At 39.2% G+C, this 19598-nt stretch overlaps 1 protein-coding gene across 1 annotated transcript in view; it reads right to left on the bottom strand.

Moving 5' to 3' along the window:
* The window catches only part of OSBPL6 (oxysterol binding protein like 6), a 137931-nt gene that overhangs the window by 26413 nt on the left and 91920 nt on the right, over positions 1-19598 (bottom strand). The window contains exons 11-12 of the mRNA XM_023730493.1: positions 12671-12836; positions 9428-9561 (exon numbers count right to left, since the gene is read on the bottom strand). Of these exons, the coding sequence (XP_023586261.1) occupies positions 9428-9561; positions 12671-12836 (300 nt within the window). The remainder of the gene's footprint in view (positions 1-9427; positions 9562-12670; positions 12837-19598) is intronic.

The following is a 19598-nucleotide window of genomic DNA, read 5'->3' on the forward strand; positions in this document are numbered from 1 at the left end:
CTTTCTCCCCTTAGATTCAGGCCCATTACATCCAAGCCCAGTCTACCACCACATATATATTACTTTTTGCAACCTGGGTGAAGATCTATTAGGGACGAAAACTGTTGATTCTTTCAATTTCTTATTCTACTTTCTTAAAGCTTGGGAGTAGTTTCAAAGTGGGGTAGTTATCTTAAAAATTATTTGGAAATGGAACTGACAATGAACTGGCTTTAGTTTATAGAAGTATATTTTAGTCTGATGAAAGAATAGCTATATTTTCAAGTTCCAAGTAGCTAATGTTCCAGGAGTACATACTTAACACACAGGAAGAGTGCAGCAAAACTAACTCACATGTAGATCAAAAGGTGCCCTCGCTGAACAGTGTAGACTCTGACAACCATAAGAATGTAAAACTGAAAGTAAACTGACCCCAAGTTACCTACATCACACTGCTTTCAACATGCCCATCATCAGTAAAACATCACATGCTACAACACACTTTAGTAGGTACAGCAACTGTATTTATTACAAGATGAGAACAGCTTTACATAAACTTGGTCTTCCAACAGGGACCCTGTGGACAAAGGTACAGTGAATCCTCAGGGAATATACTCCTCATTGCTACATGTTCCATTTATGTAATACAGATGCAGCTAACTGGAAATACATCAAGCCTCAAATAAAAAACCTCTATGAGGTCAATCAAGGTCCAGTAAGAAGCTGGGCCATGTCTGACTGTTCCTTTTCTTTCCATTAAAACTAGCAATTGTGCCATGCCTGACTGTTCCTTTTCTTTCCATTAAAACTAGCAATTGGAAGATGAAGGTGGGCATTTCAGAGAATGGAAGGTCAATGTAGGGCTTATTAAAGAGGCATCTGCCCCAGGGAGTGGACATTGTGTTTTTCTTCATACAGAGTCAAAAAACACACTAACTGATACGTATACAAATACGAGATCCCAATGGTATCTCCATACCTATTAAAATAGCCAGGGTAAACACAAAACGACTTAACTTTCCACTTGCACTGAGAAGTGCACAGTTCTTGAGCACAGAACATAGAACAGCCTATCTCCACTTCCCTACTTGCAAGTCTGATTCCAGCTTCTTCTTTCCCTTCAATCCAATGTTTGCTTTTTGAAGACTGAAAATTGTTCATTCACAGCTTCTGGCTTTTGTTTAAAGTCTGTAGACCTTATTGAGGAGAAGCACAGTAGGCACAGCTTTGCATATGCTAGGACATTCTATAACCTTTGCCCCACTCTCTAGACAGGTCTGAATATTTGGGCCCTGGGTATTTGCTAGTGTCATAAACACAGAAACAAGCACCTGCCTCAATTCCATGTTGGGATAAGGTGACACATAGGCAAGCAAGCAAACACACAATGCAATGGGAGAATGTACTCAAAGTTAAGAGTACTTTTATAAGAACAAAGGAGCCCTGGTGGCAAAGTTGTTAGCGCTCGGCTACTTCTCGGGAGAAAGACGTGGCAGTCTGCTCCCATAAAGATTACAGCCTTGAAAACCCTATGGGGCAGTTCTACTCTGTCCTATAGGGTCTCTGAGTTGTAACCGACTCGACGGCACACAACAACAAAAACAACCACCTTGTAAATGTAAGGCCTCACGGTGAGTTGTCTGGTGGTTTTAAGTGCAGAATCACAGTCTTGACCTGAAGGTTACCACTCAAACCTCAACTCATGGTTCCTCCAAAGTGAACGCACCTTCTGTTGCCCCTGGAACAACAGAATTAACAAAACAACCCCACAAAAACTCAAAGGCAAGGATAGGTAATTGTTCTTCCTTACAGTGAGAGTTTTAAACATAGGTTTGCCATTTATAAGGCACACTGCAGAATTGTTTAGTCTGCATATTTTTTAAAAAAGCAGATTCTCCGTTAAGCTCTCATCTGATCCAATATTCATTAAATGTGCTCCTGACCACAGGTGTGTGTGGGGGCATGGGGAAGAGTACACAAGATAACCTCTAGCCTTAATTTCAATAGAGAATGAGCTAAAATTTTTACAGGAATCATTTTATTCATAATATATATGCAGTGGTAGAATAAAAATTGTTACTGAGAACAAAAAACACAGAAATAAAAACTGTTCCAATTCTGGCAACCCCAGTGGTGGAAACTGTAAGCAGACAACTAAGCGTGCAACAGCCCATTTCTGCACATCTTTCCCGGGCTGGCCCCTCCTTTTGCCTTGATCACATGGATTGTTTCAAGTTTGCTACAATCAAGCGTCATGAGCTTTGTGGTATCGCTTTTAGGCAGTACTCAGGGCCACGTTTAATATGTCCCTCCCTGAAACGCAACTGTTTTCCTATATAATATCATGGAAACCTTGGGAATATTGAGGAATATAAGCATTTTCAGTGAAATGATGCTTTTAGTGTTAACTAACATAAAAGGCCCCAGAAACTGGCAGAAGTAACAGGGAATGTACTCCAGGAGGGTGAACAGTGTTGAGGCAAGGAAAAAGGAGGCAGGTGACCAGCCACTCACATTAGCCTGTGAGCAAGAAAAGCTATGAAGACTTGTCAGTAATAATATTGTCCTATTAGTTGCATAAAGGAGGCTTGGTGGCACACTGTTAAGCACTCAGCTGCTAACTGAAATGTCAGTGGCTCCACAGGACAAAGATGTGGCAATGTGCTTCCATAAAGATTTACAGCCTTGGAAACCCTATGGGGCAGTTCTACTTTGTCCTATAGGGTCCCTATGAGTCGGAATCGACTCCACAGCAACAGGTGTTACTTGCATATAGGACCAAAGGCCTTCCAGGGAGGGAGCACCTTGATGACAGGAACTCTGCCCAGATTCTTTACTACACAGGTTCTATGCTTATTCTCACTCCTTGCTTTCATCAGTGAGCTCAGACTGCACTAAAACTCTCCACAACACTTTCATTTCCCCATGCCTGGTATCCCTTGATAGGGATATGAATCAGAATCAACTTGATGGCAATGGATTTGGTTTTGGTTGGTGTCTCCTGTACATATTCAAGTGAATATCTCTAAGAAACACAGAATTCCTTCCCAATGTATAAAAGAAGTTACAATCTTAAAGATCTGAGTCAGAATCAATTGTCCAAACCCCCACCTCATTAGCTATTATCTTCCATTCATCAACCCCGGCAGACAATGGGTGAGAACCTTAGACTGGGTGAGACTCTGACTTACACATTTTACTAAATGGAACTGTGGGTTCTGGGAAGGAATCACACACCCCTGCTGGCTGGAGGAGGATATGATACGTATGGCAAGATGCAAACCTTCAGAGACTTAAACCCTCTGGACAAAAGCAAGAACCAAGCCCTGGATATCTCTTAAAAATCACCTTGTTTTTTTTTTGGTTTCAATTCTGAAATAAATATAAACTATTACAGTATAGGAGCCTGGTGGCACAGTGGTTAAGCATTTGGCTGCTAACCAAAAGGTTGGCAGTTCAAACTCACAGCCACTCCATGGGAGAAAAGACCTGGCAATCTGCTTCCATAAAGATTTACAGCCTTGGAAACCCTATGGGGTATTTCTACTCTGTCCTATAGGGTCGCTATGAGTTGGAATCGACTTGACAGCAACGTGGTTTTGTATTTTTTTAATAGTATATTTGGAAAATACAAAAAGGAGAAAAATATTTTCAAAATTCATACCTTACTACCCAATCAACCAACTGTAGGTATTTAGGTGTATTTCTTTGTGGTTTATTTTCCCCCTTGCATTTTATCGCATTGTTTAATGTGTGCCATAATTGAGATCCTGTGTCTGCTACTTACTCTTTTCACATAAGCAGCTTTTGTTTGTTGATAACTCTTCATTAACGTGATTTTAATAGCTGCAGAATAGGCAATTATTTCCCATTATTGGGTATTTATGCTGTTATGGATTTTTAATAATACAAATTGCGCTGCCATGAACAGTTCTGTTATAACGGGTTTCTGCATTGAACATTTCTTCCTTACTAGACATGATCAGTTAAGGCCCTACAGGAACAAAGCATTAAAAATTTTAAATAAATATAACCAAATTATGCCTGAAGTGACATCAATTTAAACTTGCTGGATAACTACAAAAATATGTAAAGGATTTTACGAAGAATATCTTCATACACAATAAACACGGCCAAGTCTTAGGGAACTGGAACAAATACATTTGGAACTTTCATCCCAACTCAGAATATTTACTTTGGGTATGTAACTGTTGTGGACAAGAAGGATGGTAGATACTATGATTGGGATTTTAATTATGCTACTATGTAACCTAAGCCAATTTTTTTTTTTCTCATACATACCACATTTCACTGATTCTAAGATGCTCAGTTTCGTCCACATTGAACACCTCTGAAATTGGGGTACATCTTACAACACATATGTAAGCAAGCACAAGTTCAGTTTGACAGCAATTTTTCTTTCTTTTGTTGTTGTCATTGTTGTTAGGTGCCATCAAGTCAGTTCTGACTCATAGTGACCCTATGTACAACAGAACAAAACACTGTCCAGTCCTGCAACATCCTCACAATCGTTGCTATGTTTGAGTCCACTGTTGCAGACACTGTGTCAATCCATCTCATTCAGCGTCTTCCTCTTTTTTGCTAACCCTCTACTTTACCAAGAATGATGGCCTTCTCCAGGGACTTAGTGGTACACAAAATGATGGTGCATCTTACAATCGAGGGCATACTGATTCAACGAAATATGGTATTTCTAGCTGGAGTACAGGGATCATATCCTGCTGCTCACATTTATATGGACCCAACTTCCTCTTGTTTAGCATAAGCTGTGCACAGATTCTAGGACCAGAAATTAAACCAGTAAACAGTGATTAAGTATAAAGTACTGAAGATAGACTCAAGTCAAATTAAAACTTTTATTATTATGCTAATTATTATGCTACGCTGAGGCTGCCTTAATCTTATTATATACTATCTGATTTTCATGTTCAGGGTATGACATTAAATGGGACATGAAATTATACTGATGTAGAATAAACTCATTTATAAAGGAATAGATGCCACATAAAATGCCCTGCCCTACATGCTTGAGTCTAACATCTATGCCGCCTCTCAGGTGTGAAAGTGAATTTCAAAGTTTCATGGAGGTAAAATAACAGAATTATGTCTATGTCTATGTATATATAGATCAGGGAAAAAATATTACTTTAAAACAGGGATTTATTAGAATGTCCAGCACTGCAAATTTCACTTGTCCCAGGCAGGTAACAATTTATGGTAAGCATGTAGTGAAGAATGCTGATTTCATATATTTTATATGCTATGTTCCTTCTGAAAGGACGACGGAATTTGCTAAATTGATATACTTAAACCCTTATTGAAAAATGGCATTTTAATCATTAGACATACATCAAGTAGGACTTATGTCAGATAAAAACATGTAACTTTAAAAACATTAGACTACCTTAAGAAACTATTTAAACACACTTTCTCTCTCCCTCCTTCCCTTTCTGGAGGAGACTGGGCTTGGCAACAGGTCATGAGAATAATATCTGGGGTTTAACTAATGACACTTGAATATGGACCAAGGATACCTTTAGACTACCTAAAATCACACTATAATCTGAAGTTATACTAATATAAAAGCATATTCAGAATATGGGAAGAAACTGTCTCCATTTACTCAAGCTATTCCATATTTTGTTCAATCCCAAGTGCTGTACTGAGAGAGACACTGAAAATCGAGTTGGCCAACCAGGATGGCTCCATCTAAACCCTTTCTCATCTTCAACGTCTTCTGATCTACCTCACTCCTTCCCTTTATGAAATAAGCATGCTGAGATAATTCTAACCTCAATCACCCTACCAGGTTGTACATTCTCTCTCCTTTTCTTTATATAACCAAACTTCTAGAAAAATAAGCCAATCCTAGAAATTTTTTTCTTCACCATTCATTGACTCTGGACAGCCCCATCTTAGCTCCTCCCTCAACTTTCTGAAATATGCCCTCCTGACTGCCAAAATCAAGGTGTCTTTTTTTTTTTTAAAGTACATATATTATTTGCCACTAAATCGGATTCTGTTAACTTTTTCCTTCTTGAGACTATCAAAACTCTTTACCCTTGATCTCAATGGTCTTTGCTTTCTAAATTCTTTGGCTGCTATCCCTAGGTCTTCACCAAAAGAGTCTCTCTCTTAGCATGTCTTTTAAATATTAATCTTCCCCATGGCAGCACCACTGGCTCACTTTTATTCTGACTCAATACACAATTCATCAGTACCTGTAACTTCATCTACATATTAGGGTATCTACATCCTTCTCTCTAGCCCAGACCACTCTCCTGAGCTCTAGATCTGTGTATCAAGTTGCCTACACAGTTGTCCAAGTAAAAAACCTGGAAATTAGCCTTGACTCTGTTTTCTCATTTCTCTCCAAAATACAGCTGATCTCCAAGCCATGATGATTCTCCCTCCTAGGTGTCTTCAAACCCTACTGGCACTGACTTAGTTTAGACATACATCTCTGGACTATCATAATAGCCTTCTAACTAGTTTTGCCTTCATTCCATTGATCTTCCACATGATACCAGAGTAATCTTTCTAACATGTAGAAATTGTTGCTGTGTCATCGAGTTGATTCCGACTCACAGAGACCCTACAGGACAGAGCAGAACTACCCTATACAGTTTCCTAGGCTGTAATCTTTACAGGAGCAGATCACTAGGTCTTTTCTCCCATGGAGCAGCTTGATGGATTCGAACAGCCAACCTTTCAGTTAGCAGCCAAGTGCCTTAATCATTGTGTTACCATGGCTCCCTTGTATGCAGAAATACACAATAATATTTCCCATTTCTGGCATTATCACTCACCAGTTAAAATCCTTTAAGGCTTCCCTATCACAATAGGAAACCCTGGCGGTGTAGTGGTTAAGAGCTATGGCTACTAACCAAAAGGTCAGCAGTTTGAATCCACCAGGCACTCCTTGGAAACTTTACCGGGCAGTTCTACTCTGTCCTATAGGGTCACTATGAGTTGGAATCGACTTGATGACAATGGGTTTGGTTTTTGGGTTTTTTTTTAATGACGGTAAGATAAATCCAAACTCCTTTGTGTGGTCCCTGATGAGCTGGTTCCTGTCTAACTACACCAGCTGCTTCTAGAGTAACTCTTCCCTGTTCACTCCTAGTTTCAGCCTCTATGAATGACCTGCCATTCTCCAGACATCTCTCCAGTGGTCTAACCATGGATAGTGATTCACTAGGAAGGAGTGAGCTGTCAGTCAACCTAAATGCTCAAGTAAAGGCTGGCTGAGATGATTCCCAAAAATAGAGTCTAGCCTCAGAGGTGATGGGAATAGATGGCCAGTGAGGGTATAGCTGGCCAACGGGAGGGTCTGAACAGACACCAGAATGTAAACATGCAACTGGAAGCACTAAATTCTGTAGTGGAATAGTGCCAAATTACTCTTCTGCCTTTTGAGGATAAAATTGAGCTTTTTGGTCAAAACAACAACAACAACAAAAAAACAAAAACAAAAACAAAAAACCTAAATATAACAACTAAAAACAAAACAAAACCAAACCATCAACAAAAATTTATTGAGGGTCTAACTCTAGATGCAAATAAATACATGTGGATAAGAGAGGGAGATACTTAACCCAAAGATACACAATTGATATTATTTTGCTTTTGCTTTATTTTACTCTTATCACGGTAGCATCAGCTCTTGCTTTGGGAGCTGCTGCTGTCTGCCCAGGCCCAATTCAAGGTCCAGTTCCTCCATGAAGCCTGATCTGTGGCCCTGCTGTCAGTTTAGGGACCTCCCACTCTTCTGAACAAACAGAGCCCTGGAAATCTGCACCACTCATCTGTGCTCTGAATGGACTTCTGTGTGGTTCACTGAACTGTTTCCTGAGTAAATGCTGTTCGTCTCACTAATCAGGCCATGAGCTTCCTGTGAACATGGCCAGGGCTGCTTTCATCACCTTGCACAGTACCTAGCACAGTCAGCTGAATGAAATAAAACGAATAAACAAATAAATAACTGCTTTAAAATTTCTGTTCTTAATCATTTCTAATCTCACTTGAAGCCCAAATCTGGATCTCTATACACCATTCCCAGTCTTACCAACCAGCAAATAAAATCAAGCAACAAAGTTTCTCAGTTTTCGTAGCACAAGCTTGACTAATACCACTAAATTGCCATCATTCAATATGCCTGAAGGCAACACTGCAACATTTAGGGGAACAAGAGCATATTTTATATGTTTACAAAATGACATTTGCATGCTTATTTGACCATTATTTTGATCTTTGTGATGTGTGATCAATTAACTTTCAACAGATAAGTGTCATAAGAATAGTACAGGAAAAACCATTAAAGCATTCTTACGAATAAAGCCTTCTGCAAACTGGCAGAATAGCTGCCACTTTTAATATTAGCTCATGCTCCCAAAGCCCCTGGTTTTGCACTGGAAGCAGCGTATACACCTCAACTGACAGCATTTTACAGTGGACACAGAAAGTGTGACCCAGATAACAGCACCCAGTAACATGAAGCTTAACATGGAAAATAAGCTGACAGTTCAGGTACATCAAATGCGGTTATACAGTTTAGGTGTAACTTATAGGGACTGAAGAAAACTATTCAAGCAGGATCTGATCCACACGGAGAACCACTTACCCAGGATTTGCTTGCTCCTTCACTCTGGTCCAAGGCACCAGGAAGTGAACAATATTTTATATAAACACTGAGTTCTCACATAAAAATCACATAACAACATTGAATTCCCAAAGGAATTAAAATAAGTGCATTTATCGATGAAATGATGAAAATATTTACTTCAGAGGAAATGGAAAAGCTTAAGGTGTGACTTTAAAGAACTTTCATTAGAAATTTCAACTTTGCTATATATATATATAGGGATTTGATTGGTAACACAGAATCAAGTGTGTATGTTGAAATATAAAAATTGAGCTTCAGGTAGCATAACTTAGAAAGGAAGGAAATCCTAAGACTACAAATCAAAAAAGAGGTGGGTAGTAGTAATCAGTAATTTCTAACAGATTAATATGCGTAATAAGAGGGAAAGTATTACATGTGGAATATCTATACACTTTGTTCTATATAATGCTGGACTGAACATATATTCTGGAACATATTTGAGATATATAAATCACGTATACATGCATGATTATTTTTTTTAAAGCCAGGGACGGCCTTATAAATGACCTTAAGATAGGCATTAAGTATTCAATCAGCCAAAAAACCAACTATATGTTTGCAAGCAAATTTGGTTTATTTTTCCTCTTACCTTGATTTTTTTTTTTTTTTTGTAGAAAACATACAATAACATTTAATACTGACACCTCAATGTCTTGGGAGGATTTCAGATGAATGAGCCACACCCATGGCTGACCCTCCCCCTTCTTCGGCCTTACAGGGTTGGAGTACGTCTTTCATGTGAAAACAAACACTTGGGTTTACCTGAGACAGTGACTGTCTGAGCCGAGCCATCTGTGTGCTGTGGTCTTTATTGTGATCCTGCTCAGAAACCACCTGCTTAAGCTTCTCCTTCTCTATAGCTATGCTGTTAAACGCAGACTTCAACAGAGAATGCACTGCGTGGGGATGCAGTTAGGGTTGAGAGAAAAGTGAGAAACAACTATCAAATGTATCCAGAAAGAATATACAAAATTATAAACTTCTCAGAACTTTAGCTCATACATAGAAGGCTATGTTAATCGTCTAAAATTTAGCCTTATAATTGAATCTATCAGAATATCTATACTCAAATATGGTTGTTGAGCGCCGTTGAGTTGATTCTAACTCATAGCGACCCAATGTGACACAGCAGAACTGCCCCACAGGGTTTCCTAGGCTGTAATATTTATGGGAGCAGATTGCCACATCTTCTCTCCCATGGAGGGGCTGGCTGGTTCAAACCGCGGACCTTTCAGTTAGCAGCCAAACGCTTAACCACTGAGCCAGCAGGGGTCCTTAATAAATATGGTAGTGGTAATTAATCAGGGTGGTATTTTTAGCATTTCATACCAGACAAGGCAACAAAGATTTGAAAGTAACACAGAAAATACCAATATCAATTCAAAATATCAATATTTAGAAACTAATTTATAAATCCTAGAAGGAAAAGGAGAACAAGTTTTACTCTGTCATACCTGACGATATTTGAGAAGTTCTGTGTATCATGAAGTCTCGTGTAAATAATTTAGAACTATCCAGAAATTATTTCCCAAAAGCATGCACCCCAAAAGAGCATTTTTATGAGTCCTGCCAACATAAAACAGGCAGCTGATCCAGAAGTTCTGACTAGTTCTTTTGAGGTAGGAAATGATTTGGTCTTAAGAACAGCACTTAAATTACTTATTTACAGCAAGGAATATGTTGATACCAGAAGTGCTTTGATTTAAAAGCAACAATAAAAACAACAACCCCCTCCCCCAATCCTTGCATACCTAACAACCCACATTAGTAAAACCTGTGGCAGTCTTTAATTTTGAAATACAAAAAGGTTGACTTTCCAACTGCTATCTTTACAATATCAGAGTTTCTATAGAATACAAAGTCTTCTGAAGTAGGAATTTCCTTTTCAAGGGTTATTTTTAAAAGAAGTAGTCTGAATTAAAGCGGGGGCGGGGGGAATGGCAGCATCACGAGGGATTCACAATCTCTTGATGTATTGGTTACATTCCAGTTGTAATCAATTTAAAGGTAATAACTCGATAACTGAATACGTTAACCCTACTGCAGCTCTGAAAGCAGAGTCTTGACCCGTTTTAAAATTCATAATTCTATCTAAAGAGTTCACTTAACAGTCATAGAAAAGCTCCTTTTTCACTTAGCATAAAGAATTTGTGCATCTGTTGAAAAGAAAATATGCAGTTTCAATAGAGGCTTTAAAACTGTTGAAATCTGAATTTCCTGAAAGCTTCAGGATTGCAACCAAATACACAAAACTGCCTTCAGATTTACCCATCTCCCTTTAGCAGCTGTGTTATATTCAACACACACCTTTGTTGTCTCATTCTAGCTGGCGTCCTCTGCTGGAATTAAGAGTTACTGGATTCACTGGCCATAAATCTATCCTGTTACATAAACAAAAGAACATTGCTCTACTCTAATAACATAGCTGGCACCCAGTTAAGAAATGCAATGAAAATGAACTGGAGTAAAACGGCAGATAAGAGGGAGAAGTGGCTGTACACAATCCCAACTGAGAAATCTATGGAAAAAAAGGGTAAGATGATTTAGCTTAATTTTTTAGGACTACTGAATTAAAGAAAATTACTGATAGCACATCTTTGCTGATGGTTTCAGAGTGTAAATTTCTGTTGGTTCAACATTCCCAGAGAGGTTCCCAGTGTGTGCCCCTTCTTTTCCTGAGCCACCAGGCACTGGGGCATAAGGGGGCACTGGAGATGTTCCAGTCCTGGTGGCATAGTGGTTAAGAGCTCGGCTGCTAAGGGCAGTTCTACTCTGTCTGATAGGGTCGCTATGAGTCAAAATTGACTCGATGGCAATGGGCTTTTGGTTAGAGATGTTCCGTTTAACACATATTTTCAAGAATATTTTATAGCCTATTACCAGCAGCCCCACGGGAAAGAAATATGATTAATTCACAATAAATAAAGTTAAGAGACCAAAAACAACATACCGGAGGTTACACATTTTAAAAGACAGTATCTAGGAAGGTTACTATCTTAATTAAAAAAAACAAACAAACTTTTTTCAGTGGCTAAAAGTTAAATGCTATGGCAGTAAGGGGGAGGTGATGGCTCTTTTTCTTAAACACAGATAGGACTTCTCAGTCCATCTATATTCTACTATCTACCCTCTATTTCTTAGACCCTACTCTCTGTGGCTGATGATGAAAAGTGAACTTACACAGTAAGCCTTATTGAAAATTTAACATAAAAAAAGGGATTCAAAGGTAGGATCTTTTTCCCAACCTCTAAAATCGGGGATGCCTTGTGATGCTTTGACCAGCGGAATACAGTGAAAGTAATGCTGTACCACTTTCAGAACTAGCCTTGAACTATACCAGCAGCTTCTACATCTGGTCTCTTGAAGTCCTGAGACCATGAGGGGGTCCCTGAGACAACATGAAAAGGGAGAGGGGCATGGTTGAGTGCAGCCTTCCAGCCCTCCTGCCAAGGTCCCAGGCACATGAGTGAAGCCACCTTGGACCTTCTAGACCAACTCAGCCTCATACCATCAAGTGAACCCAGACAATTCCATGCGGAGAGAACTGTCTAGCTGAGCCCTGCCTGAATTCCTGACCCACAAATTGTAAAGTACAATCAAATGAGTGCTGTTTAAAAAAAGAGACAGAGAAACTCAGCCAGAATCTGTTTCCTTTTCTTTTCCTTGCTAAGGATAACCAATAAATACATATTAAATGACAACTAAAAGGCACTGGGTGGGGGAGGAAAAGCCGAAAAAGAAGAACCGGTGGAACGCCCAACAAAAACCCTTCCTTCCTCCCTCCGTTTTTCAACCCAAAGAAAACTTCCTTAATCAAACAAAAACAAAAAACCCCAAAGGGGGGTCAAAACCCAAGCAAAAGAACCTGAAGCAATTTTTTATAAAGAACTCCAAGTAGTATAGAAAAACATTTAATCTTTCTAGCATGATGACCTAGATAAAGATAAAAGAAGCTCTCATCAAAGAAGAGAGCTTCTCTAAAGGGCATGTTACATTTGTTGTTACCTTTCTGGGCAATTAGACAAAACTCTTCTTGGAGCTTTGTATAATCCGTTGAACTTTCCAGAGGGTCAGTAAGATGGCTGGGGGGAGTCTGAAATTCAACATCTGCACAAAGGTTGGGGTTGGAGGAATGCAAGCGGACCGGTGACATGGTAGCGCTGAACGGAACCTGGAAGGGGAAGCTATAAATTATTAAAGAGCAACAGTGCATTGTTTCCCCTTCTTCTCCATAGAAAAGATCTCTACCATTCTGCAAAATAATAGATTCCTCTCTAGATGACACACTCGAGACACTCTATACTCGTTTACTTTGCAGGTGGCTGGGGTGGAGAGGGAATCTCATTTGCCATAGTCAATTTAGCACTGCCTCTGACCCACCAGTCTTTCTCTGTTACAGAAAGTGATGACTACAGAATGACAGGGAGAGAAGGCAGAATCCCAGATCAGTTTCACTTCTAAACTCAGAGTTGTATCAAAAAAATAACTGGCAGGAAAACAAACAAACAAAAAATAACAACAGTCTGAGCTGTGATGCAGCTGACCTTTCTTACAAAATCAGCTACTTGTGTCAGAGGACTGTCTGTGCTCACTTCTTTCTGAGCCTGGAACAGGATCTTAAGTCAGACTAACCATTAAAAATTCAGGAAAGGCATATACCGAAAGATTTACTTGCCCCATAGCAACCAGATAAAACACATATCAAGTTCAAAAGTAGATAAAATAATGGCTTAAAGAGACTAAATTAAATTTGAAATAGATTTTCTGGAATATATACTAGTAAATTAAATGTATTATATAAATTATAGTTCACCTATATAGGTTACATACCTCTGTTTACATATATGAACATGGGCTTATGAACTGGCCAATACTGAAAAGTATGAAGTAAAAACAAAGTCATATTACTACAGATTTTCCTAAATGGCTAGAGGTGCTTCCCTATCCAGGCTGAATCCGGATTAGGCTTGTGATGGGGAAAGCGACGTGCCTGCCCTCTCTTATAGAAGGTTCTTCCTGACCATTACAAATGCTGTCAGCCAAACATTCTTGGAAAATGGAAATACCAATTCCTCTTGTAAATCAGATCACCAGTAACCTCTCCCTAACTCCTACTACATAGATGTTTATACGATTTTCTTCACGGACCACACTCTTAGACTCCTCTGAGCATAGAATTTTGAATAATTTAAAAGGTAAGTCACATCCCCTATCTAACAAGAACTACGCTGTAGGAGCAAAGAACCAATACCTTGCCTGATGTAAACATATATGTATGTCAGAACCACCTGTATCTGTTTCTGCTTTAAACTTCCTGACAGACTTGGAGAGTTGGGGAGGGGGAAAAGGGAAGGGGAAGCAGAAAAGACAAGGAGAGGGAAAGCAAGCACACTGAGGATATGGAGGAGAGATGACGGAAATGGAGAGGACTAAAAAAATCTGCCTGAGCTGCAGTTTGGGGATATGGGTGAGGATGGCTGAGACTACACAGAGGATCCTTCTGGTGTAGCTTTGCCCTGGCAGGGAGTTATCTATCTCAAAAGGTATCCACTCTTACAGGAAGAGGGAGTATGGAGGTTTCCTGATAAATTCAGCTAAGGTAAGCATGTTAATATACGTTAGTCAAAGCATTTAGTATCTGGAGTTACCAAAGCAACTCTATCTCATCCTCTGTGGACACCCTGGCTACTATGTATGGGCTGGGGGATGTTAACCGCTTGCTTAGCTCATCAGGCTCAGAATTTCTGGCTGTTCCAGAGAAATACAGAAGTGGCAGGTTAGCTAACTGAGAAAATGGAATTCTCAGGTTCAATAATCTGCTGGAATTCTGGCCAAGTAACTTAATGATAACCATGACTAGGGTCCTTTTGGGATGTAATAAAGAACAGGATTTATGTGGGAAAATATTTGAAGACAGATAAAGGAAATTTCTGACTTCAACGTTGGTAATGCTAAATCTAGAAACAGCAGTCAGCCCACAGCCCTCTAGGAGGGACACACAGGATCCATGGGAGAGGTTGCTGGAGATTAGGAGGCTGTGGGGAGAGACCATGACCCGAGGAAATGGGTAGACTAGGGAATTTTCAGATTTAAGGATAAGGTTTCCTGATACAAGCAACCATAAGAGCATTAAGAAAAAGGAATGTGGGTATTTGGTGATGCGGGATGCAATCTGTTGAGGATCATGGTCTAAGGACTTTATCTGCACGAAGGGGCCAGCAACACTCCAAGGATTAGCATGGCTTAGGAGAGGAATCTCCTTTCTTGAGTAGGTGGGGAGGGTGTCAAGAGACTTGGGAGAGAGGTTGGGACAGGAGGCCATTAGGCACTGGAGACCCAGGGAGTCCAGTAAGGACCCAGAGTAGTCCCTCAGATAATGGCTCCCTAGGAAAAGTTTGGAGTTAGACGCTGAGAAGAAAAACATGTTACAAATTTATATTTTGAACATAATGGAAGTTTAAAGTAGCAATTAAAACTGTAAAAGTGGTTTTACAGTTTCCCCACAGGGAAAGGGACTTGGAATACTCCATTCAAACTGTAATCAGACAGTTCCCTGGGAAATTGAAAACTAATTTGTATACACTTCTGAATGAAAATGTTTATATCGGAATCTTTCTTGTTAAAAACAAGTGTGTGGAATGGGTCAATTTAATTGAAGAATTCATGAAGTGAAATTGAAAATACAAATTGGCATGTATTAATCTAATTGTAATGGAATCTCTCTTCAGCCTGGGGACCTATTTACTCTGTTTTTTTAAAAATTTATCAATTTGGGTATTATGGGATTCACATTTTAAGTGGTAACTAGCTTCTGCCAGTGGTGGCTGGAGTGGAGCTGTCCACAGCTCTCAACGCTTATTCCTGAGAAGCATCAGTTCTGGGTTTTGGCCTTTACACCCTGCTCAGGACAGAAATTCGAGGCTTCTTTGAAGTCCTGTGATAGGGAAGAAGCCTGATCCTGGAAAATTCTAATATCAATAACTGCAGTTGGAATGGGGATGTCAGGGGATGCTCTTAACACCTGGCGATGAAGAAGTCAAAACAGCAACATTGCTGACCACGGAACTGCCGGCACTGAGATTACGCCATGGTAAACACGAAAGAAAAAGAACACACCAGTCTGTCTAAGACAGATGCCAAGCTTATACAACTCATCAAGCCAATGTGCGAAAAGTCCCTTGCTGTTGTTATTCTGCACTTTCTACACAGAGATTCTTTTGGGGAGTTCTGAGAGAGCTGGGACCCTCAGTGTTCCTCCATGGGGAAGAGGTCAGTGTTTCTGTCCCAACTTTCTGTTCTGTTGGGTCTGGCTGATGTTACAAGTGGGTCATTCTGGGTGCTAGTTCTAAGAGTCAACAATGATAGACTTCTGAAACATTTCCTCAGATGCACTTCTTTGGAAGCAATCTTCACAGCCCCAAACACCAGAGTGGGTGAGAGACATCATGACTAGGAGCCATGTGGAAGGATTCTAAGTGAAAGGCACCTAGCAGGACACGAGAGGATCGAAAAACGTGTGGGATGTAACGTTGGGAAGAGAAAGGACTGGGAATTAAGGGGAACTATTGCACTAAAAGCAACAGGATTTAGGTGGTACTTAGCTTCTGTTAAGGGTGATGAAAAAGTTTGGAAACAGGTAGCAGTGATGGTTTCACAACATGATGAACATAATTAATGTCACTGAATTGTACATTAAAAAAATGTTGAAATGGCAAATGTTTTGCTATACACCACACACACACACACACACACACACACACACACACACACACACACACACACACACATCTAAACAGGGAAAAAAAAAATAGGAAGGTTGAGTCACCAGCATCAGGTTCCTGAGATGTAGAGGGGGCTGAGGGAGCTAGCTCAGAGGGTCCTGCTGGATTTTGTTATGCTCTGGTGTGCAGTTAAAGCTATAAATCCTACAGGGAATAGAGTAGTCTGCAATTGAGCAGTTATTGCTCCCAGTTGTGACATTACTAAATGTCATTCTTAACTTCTGTGGTCACAACTATCCTGGGAGGTGGACATTTATGCTTTCTTCTTTTAAAAGCTTTTTCTCTTCTGCCCCTAATTTTTAAAACATAAACCCATTCTATTCGAATAGGCTCCAATCCCAGTTTTATTAGATTCATTACATGGATCTGCAATTTAAAAAAGGAATAAAACAGAAACACAATCACTTTCCTGCTTGTCATTGTTGAAATACTTTAAGGAAACATTAGTATCTGTATAAAATGATTAACCTTTTCTTTCCACTGAGATGCTGTTTTAATAACCATTTGGATTTCTTAATTTTATAAATGAAAAATTATGTTTTAAGAATTATTTATTAGACATGTATCTAGTGTCAGAATCTGCTACTGCATGTCAGTGTCATAGATGTACTCGTCTACATTTGAATACATGTATAAGATACATATTAGCCATGAAATCAATTTCAATAATTTGTTTATAAAAATGTTCACAAAATTCTGAGTTTAAGAGTCAGTTCCCTAATAAATTCCGAGTCACTGGTACATTTCATAATCAAAAGCAATTTTGTTTCTGAAACAACCCAGCTAAATATCCAGATATAAAGCAAGAGTCAATTACTAATCATAAAGCAGAAAATCAACCATCTTGGCACGGTATCCAATCTCCAGCAATGCAACAAAAAATTCTTCATATTCTTTTTTCAGTAATTCTAGTCTGAAACATACTCTGGCATTAGCAAGAACAAGACTGTTACTAATTCAGAACATGGTATCTAACAGCCAAAAACTAATATCTATGATTGCTAAGAACTTAGTATTCTGCATTAAAAAAAAAATTCATAGGATTTCATGACTAAGTAAATATCACGCTTTACGTTTATCTAGCAAACAGTCCCTGTGCTTATTCTGTTTTATAAGCATTCTGCATGGAAAATTCACTCTTCTAAATATCTTCTACTCAATTTTAAATTTTTGTTCACTAGCCTTGTCCAGCACAATACTTTCTCTACTCACCTTATAGCCATTCTATTTTCTCTTAAAAAACAAAATAAAACAAAACTCTAGATGTAGATTAAACACCTCTGATTTCTGTTTTACCTTTACATACTATATTTTCACTTCAATATTCTTTCCAGAAAATAATTTTCCCTTGCTATGTGTAATTTTGGTAGCCATTTCAAAACATCAAAATTCACCTTCTTACCCTCTCATTTCTTTATTCTCACATCCTTCTCAAATAGTCACATTGCTACCAAAAAAAAAAAAAAAAAAAAAAAAAAGCACGCTGTATGTCCATAGTAACGTGACTTTTCTTAGAAAACCAGAAATCAGTTGTAAAGGTTCCAAAATCACTATGGCAGAAAAGTAGCAGTACAGTTCAGGAAATTCTGCACCATGGGAGGTATACTCAGTTTTGTAAGCTTGACTTCAATTATTTCTTACACTGAGAGCAGAAGAAGTGGATTACATAATAGTTCTCCACTGCAAGAACGAATACCTGTGAGTGTCTCCTGCTGTACAAAGACAGCCAGAGAACAAGCATGGGCTCTGCCAACACCTTAGAGGGGGCTACAGTTGATGCTGTCACACACGAGTGGCACCAACAGAACAGGGGAGATGACATTTGCACACCGTTTCTCATCCTTATAAACTCCCCCTTGAGATGGAAATCCACTCACTGTTGTAGCCACTGCTGCTGCTAGCCTCTGCCGGCGCCGAGTTGTGCTGAACTGGCCCTTCGCAGGTGGCCCTTCCTGACAGTGAATGGGAGAAGAGAAGGGAGGAGAAAACATGGGACGGGGAAGGGAGAGGATGGGACACGGGAGGATGAAAGATAATCAGACAAGGGAGCAGGAGAGTTTTTAACTAAAGTTGACTTTTCCTAAGTCTTAGCATTGAAAAGGGATTGAAAGGGCATTCATGCTGTAAGAATAGCTCACCATTCTCACCATGGAACCCCTAAACACTTAAGTCTATTTGCTGAATATACCTCTCATCCCAGAAGGACCTGGAGGGTTAAGAACTGATGAACAGCTTGCGATTTTAAAATAAATGTGCATACTGTTTTTATTGCTGCAATCTCATATGAAGTCAGAAGGCTTCAATAAGTGGTAGCAAAGAAAAAATAAGTTTAGGTAAAGCTGATAAAATAATTAATGTGGGAAGGCTAAAATGAGAGCCTATTGTTGGCCAGGAAGTATTTTGCTGCTGGTTGCTGGGAGGAAAAAAGTAAGTGAAAGGGCATCAGAAATTGCCCAGTCCCTACTTCTTCTCCTACTGGGAAGTCTGCTAGGATTCAGCATTAGGAGTCAAGTTGAAGTTGGGGTTTTCAGGCTAAAGAATTTTCTCAGGAAGAAGCACAGAAAATAATTTCAAGTCATCCAATGTGTTGCAACAATTAATGCCTACAAAAATCAGCTATGGAAAGCGGAAGCATAGGTTTCATTTATGGATGTGCCCCTACGTATAAACATATAGGAGGATCCTAGAGCCTCCTCTCATTTTTTTTCTTCCTTTTTTGATTGATGACATTAAGAGATAATGATATTTTCTTCTAACTACTGAACTCTGCCTCCATCTGACAGACCTGATTCTTCAAGGTCGTGAGCAATAATTTCACTTTTATTTGAGATGTACTTTCTTAAGAGGCACCTATCAGATCAGACTGAGAGAAAACAGTATGACTTCTTTAGTCCTTTTGGAATGACAGAAAGTATTTTTGAGTTCCTGTATCTCCAATTCTCTTGATATTTTACAAATTACATTCACATTTCTTTTCATATTCACAAATCTTTTGCATACCTCTGGTTTAATACACACAGACACAGGCACACACACACAATCTGTTTTCCACAAAAAGTGCCCTTTATGCTTAATGTAGTGAAAGAAGGAAAAACTTATTTTTATCCTTCAGTGGAATTTGAGCATCTGTGAGATCTAGGGCAGCTATACAT

Source organism: Trichechus manatus, unplaced genomic scaffold (genome assembly GCF_000243295.1).
Source record: "Trichechus manatus latirostris isolate Lorelei unplaced genomic scaffold, TriManLat1.0 scaffold00037, whole genome shotgun sequence".
Classification (NCBI taxonomy): Eukaryota; Metazoa; Chordata; class Mammalia; order Sirenia; family Trichechidae; genus Trichechus; species Trichechus manatus.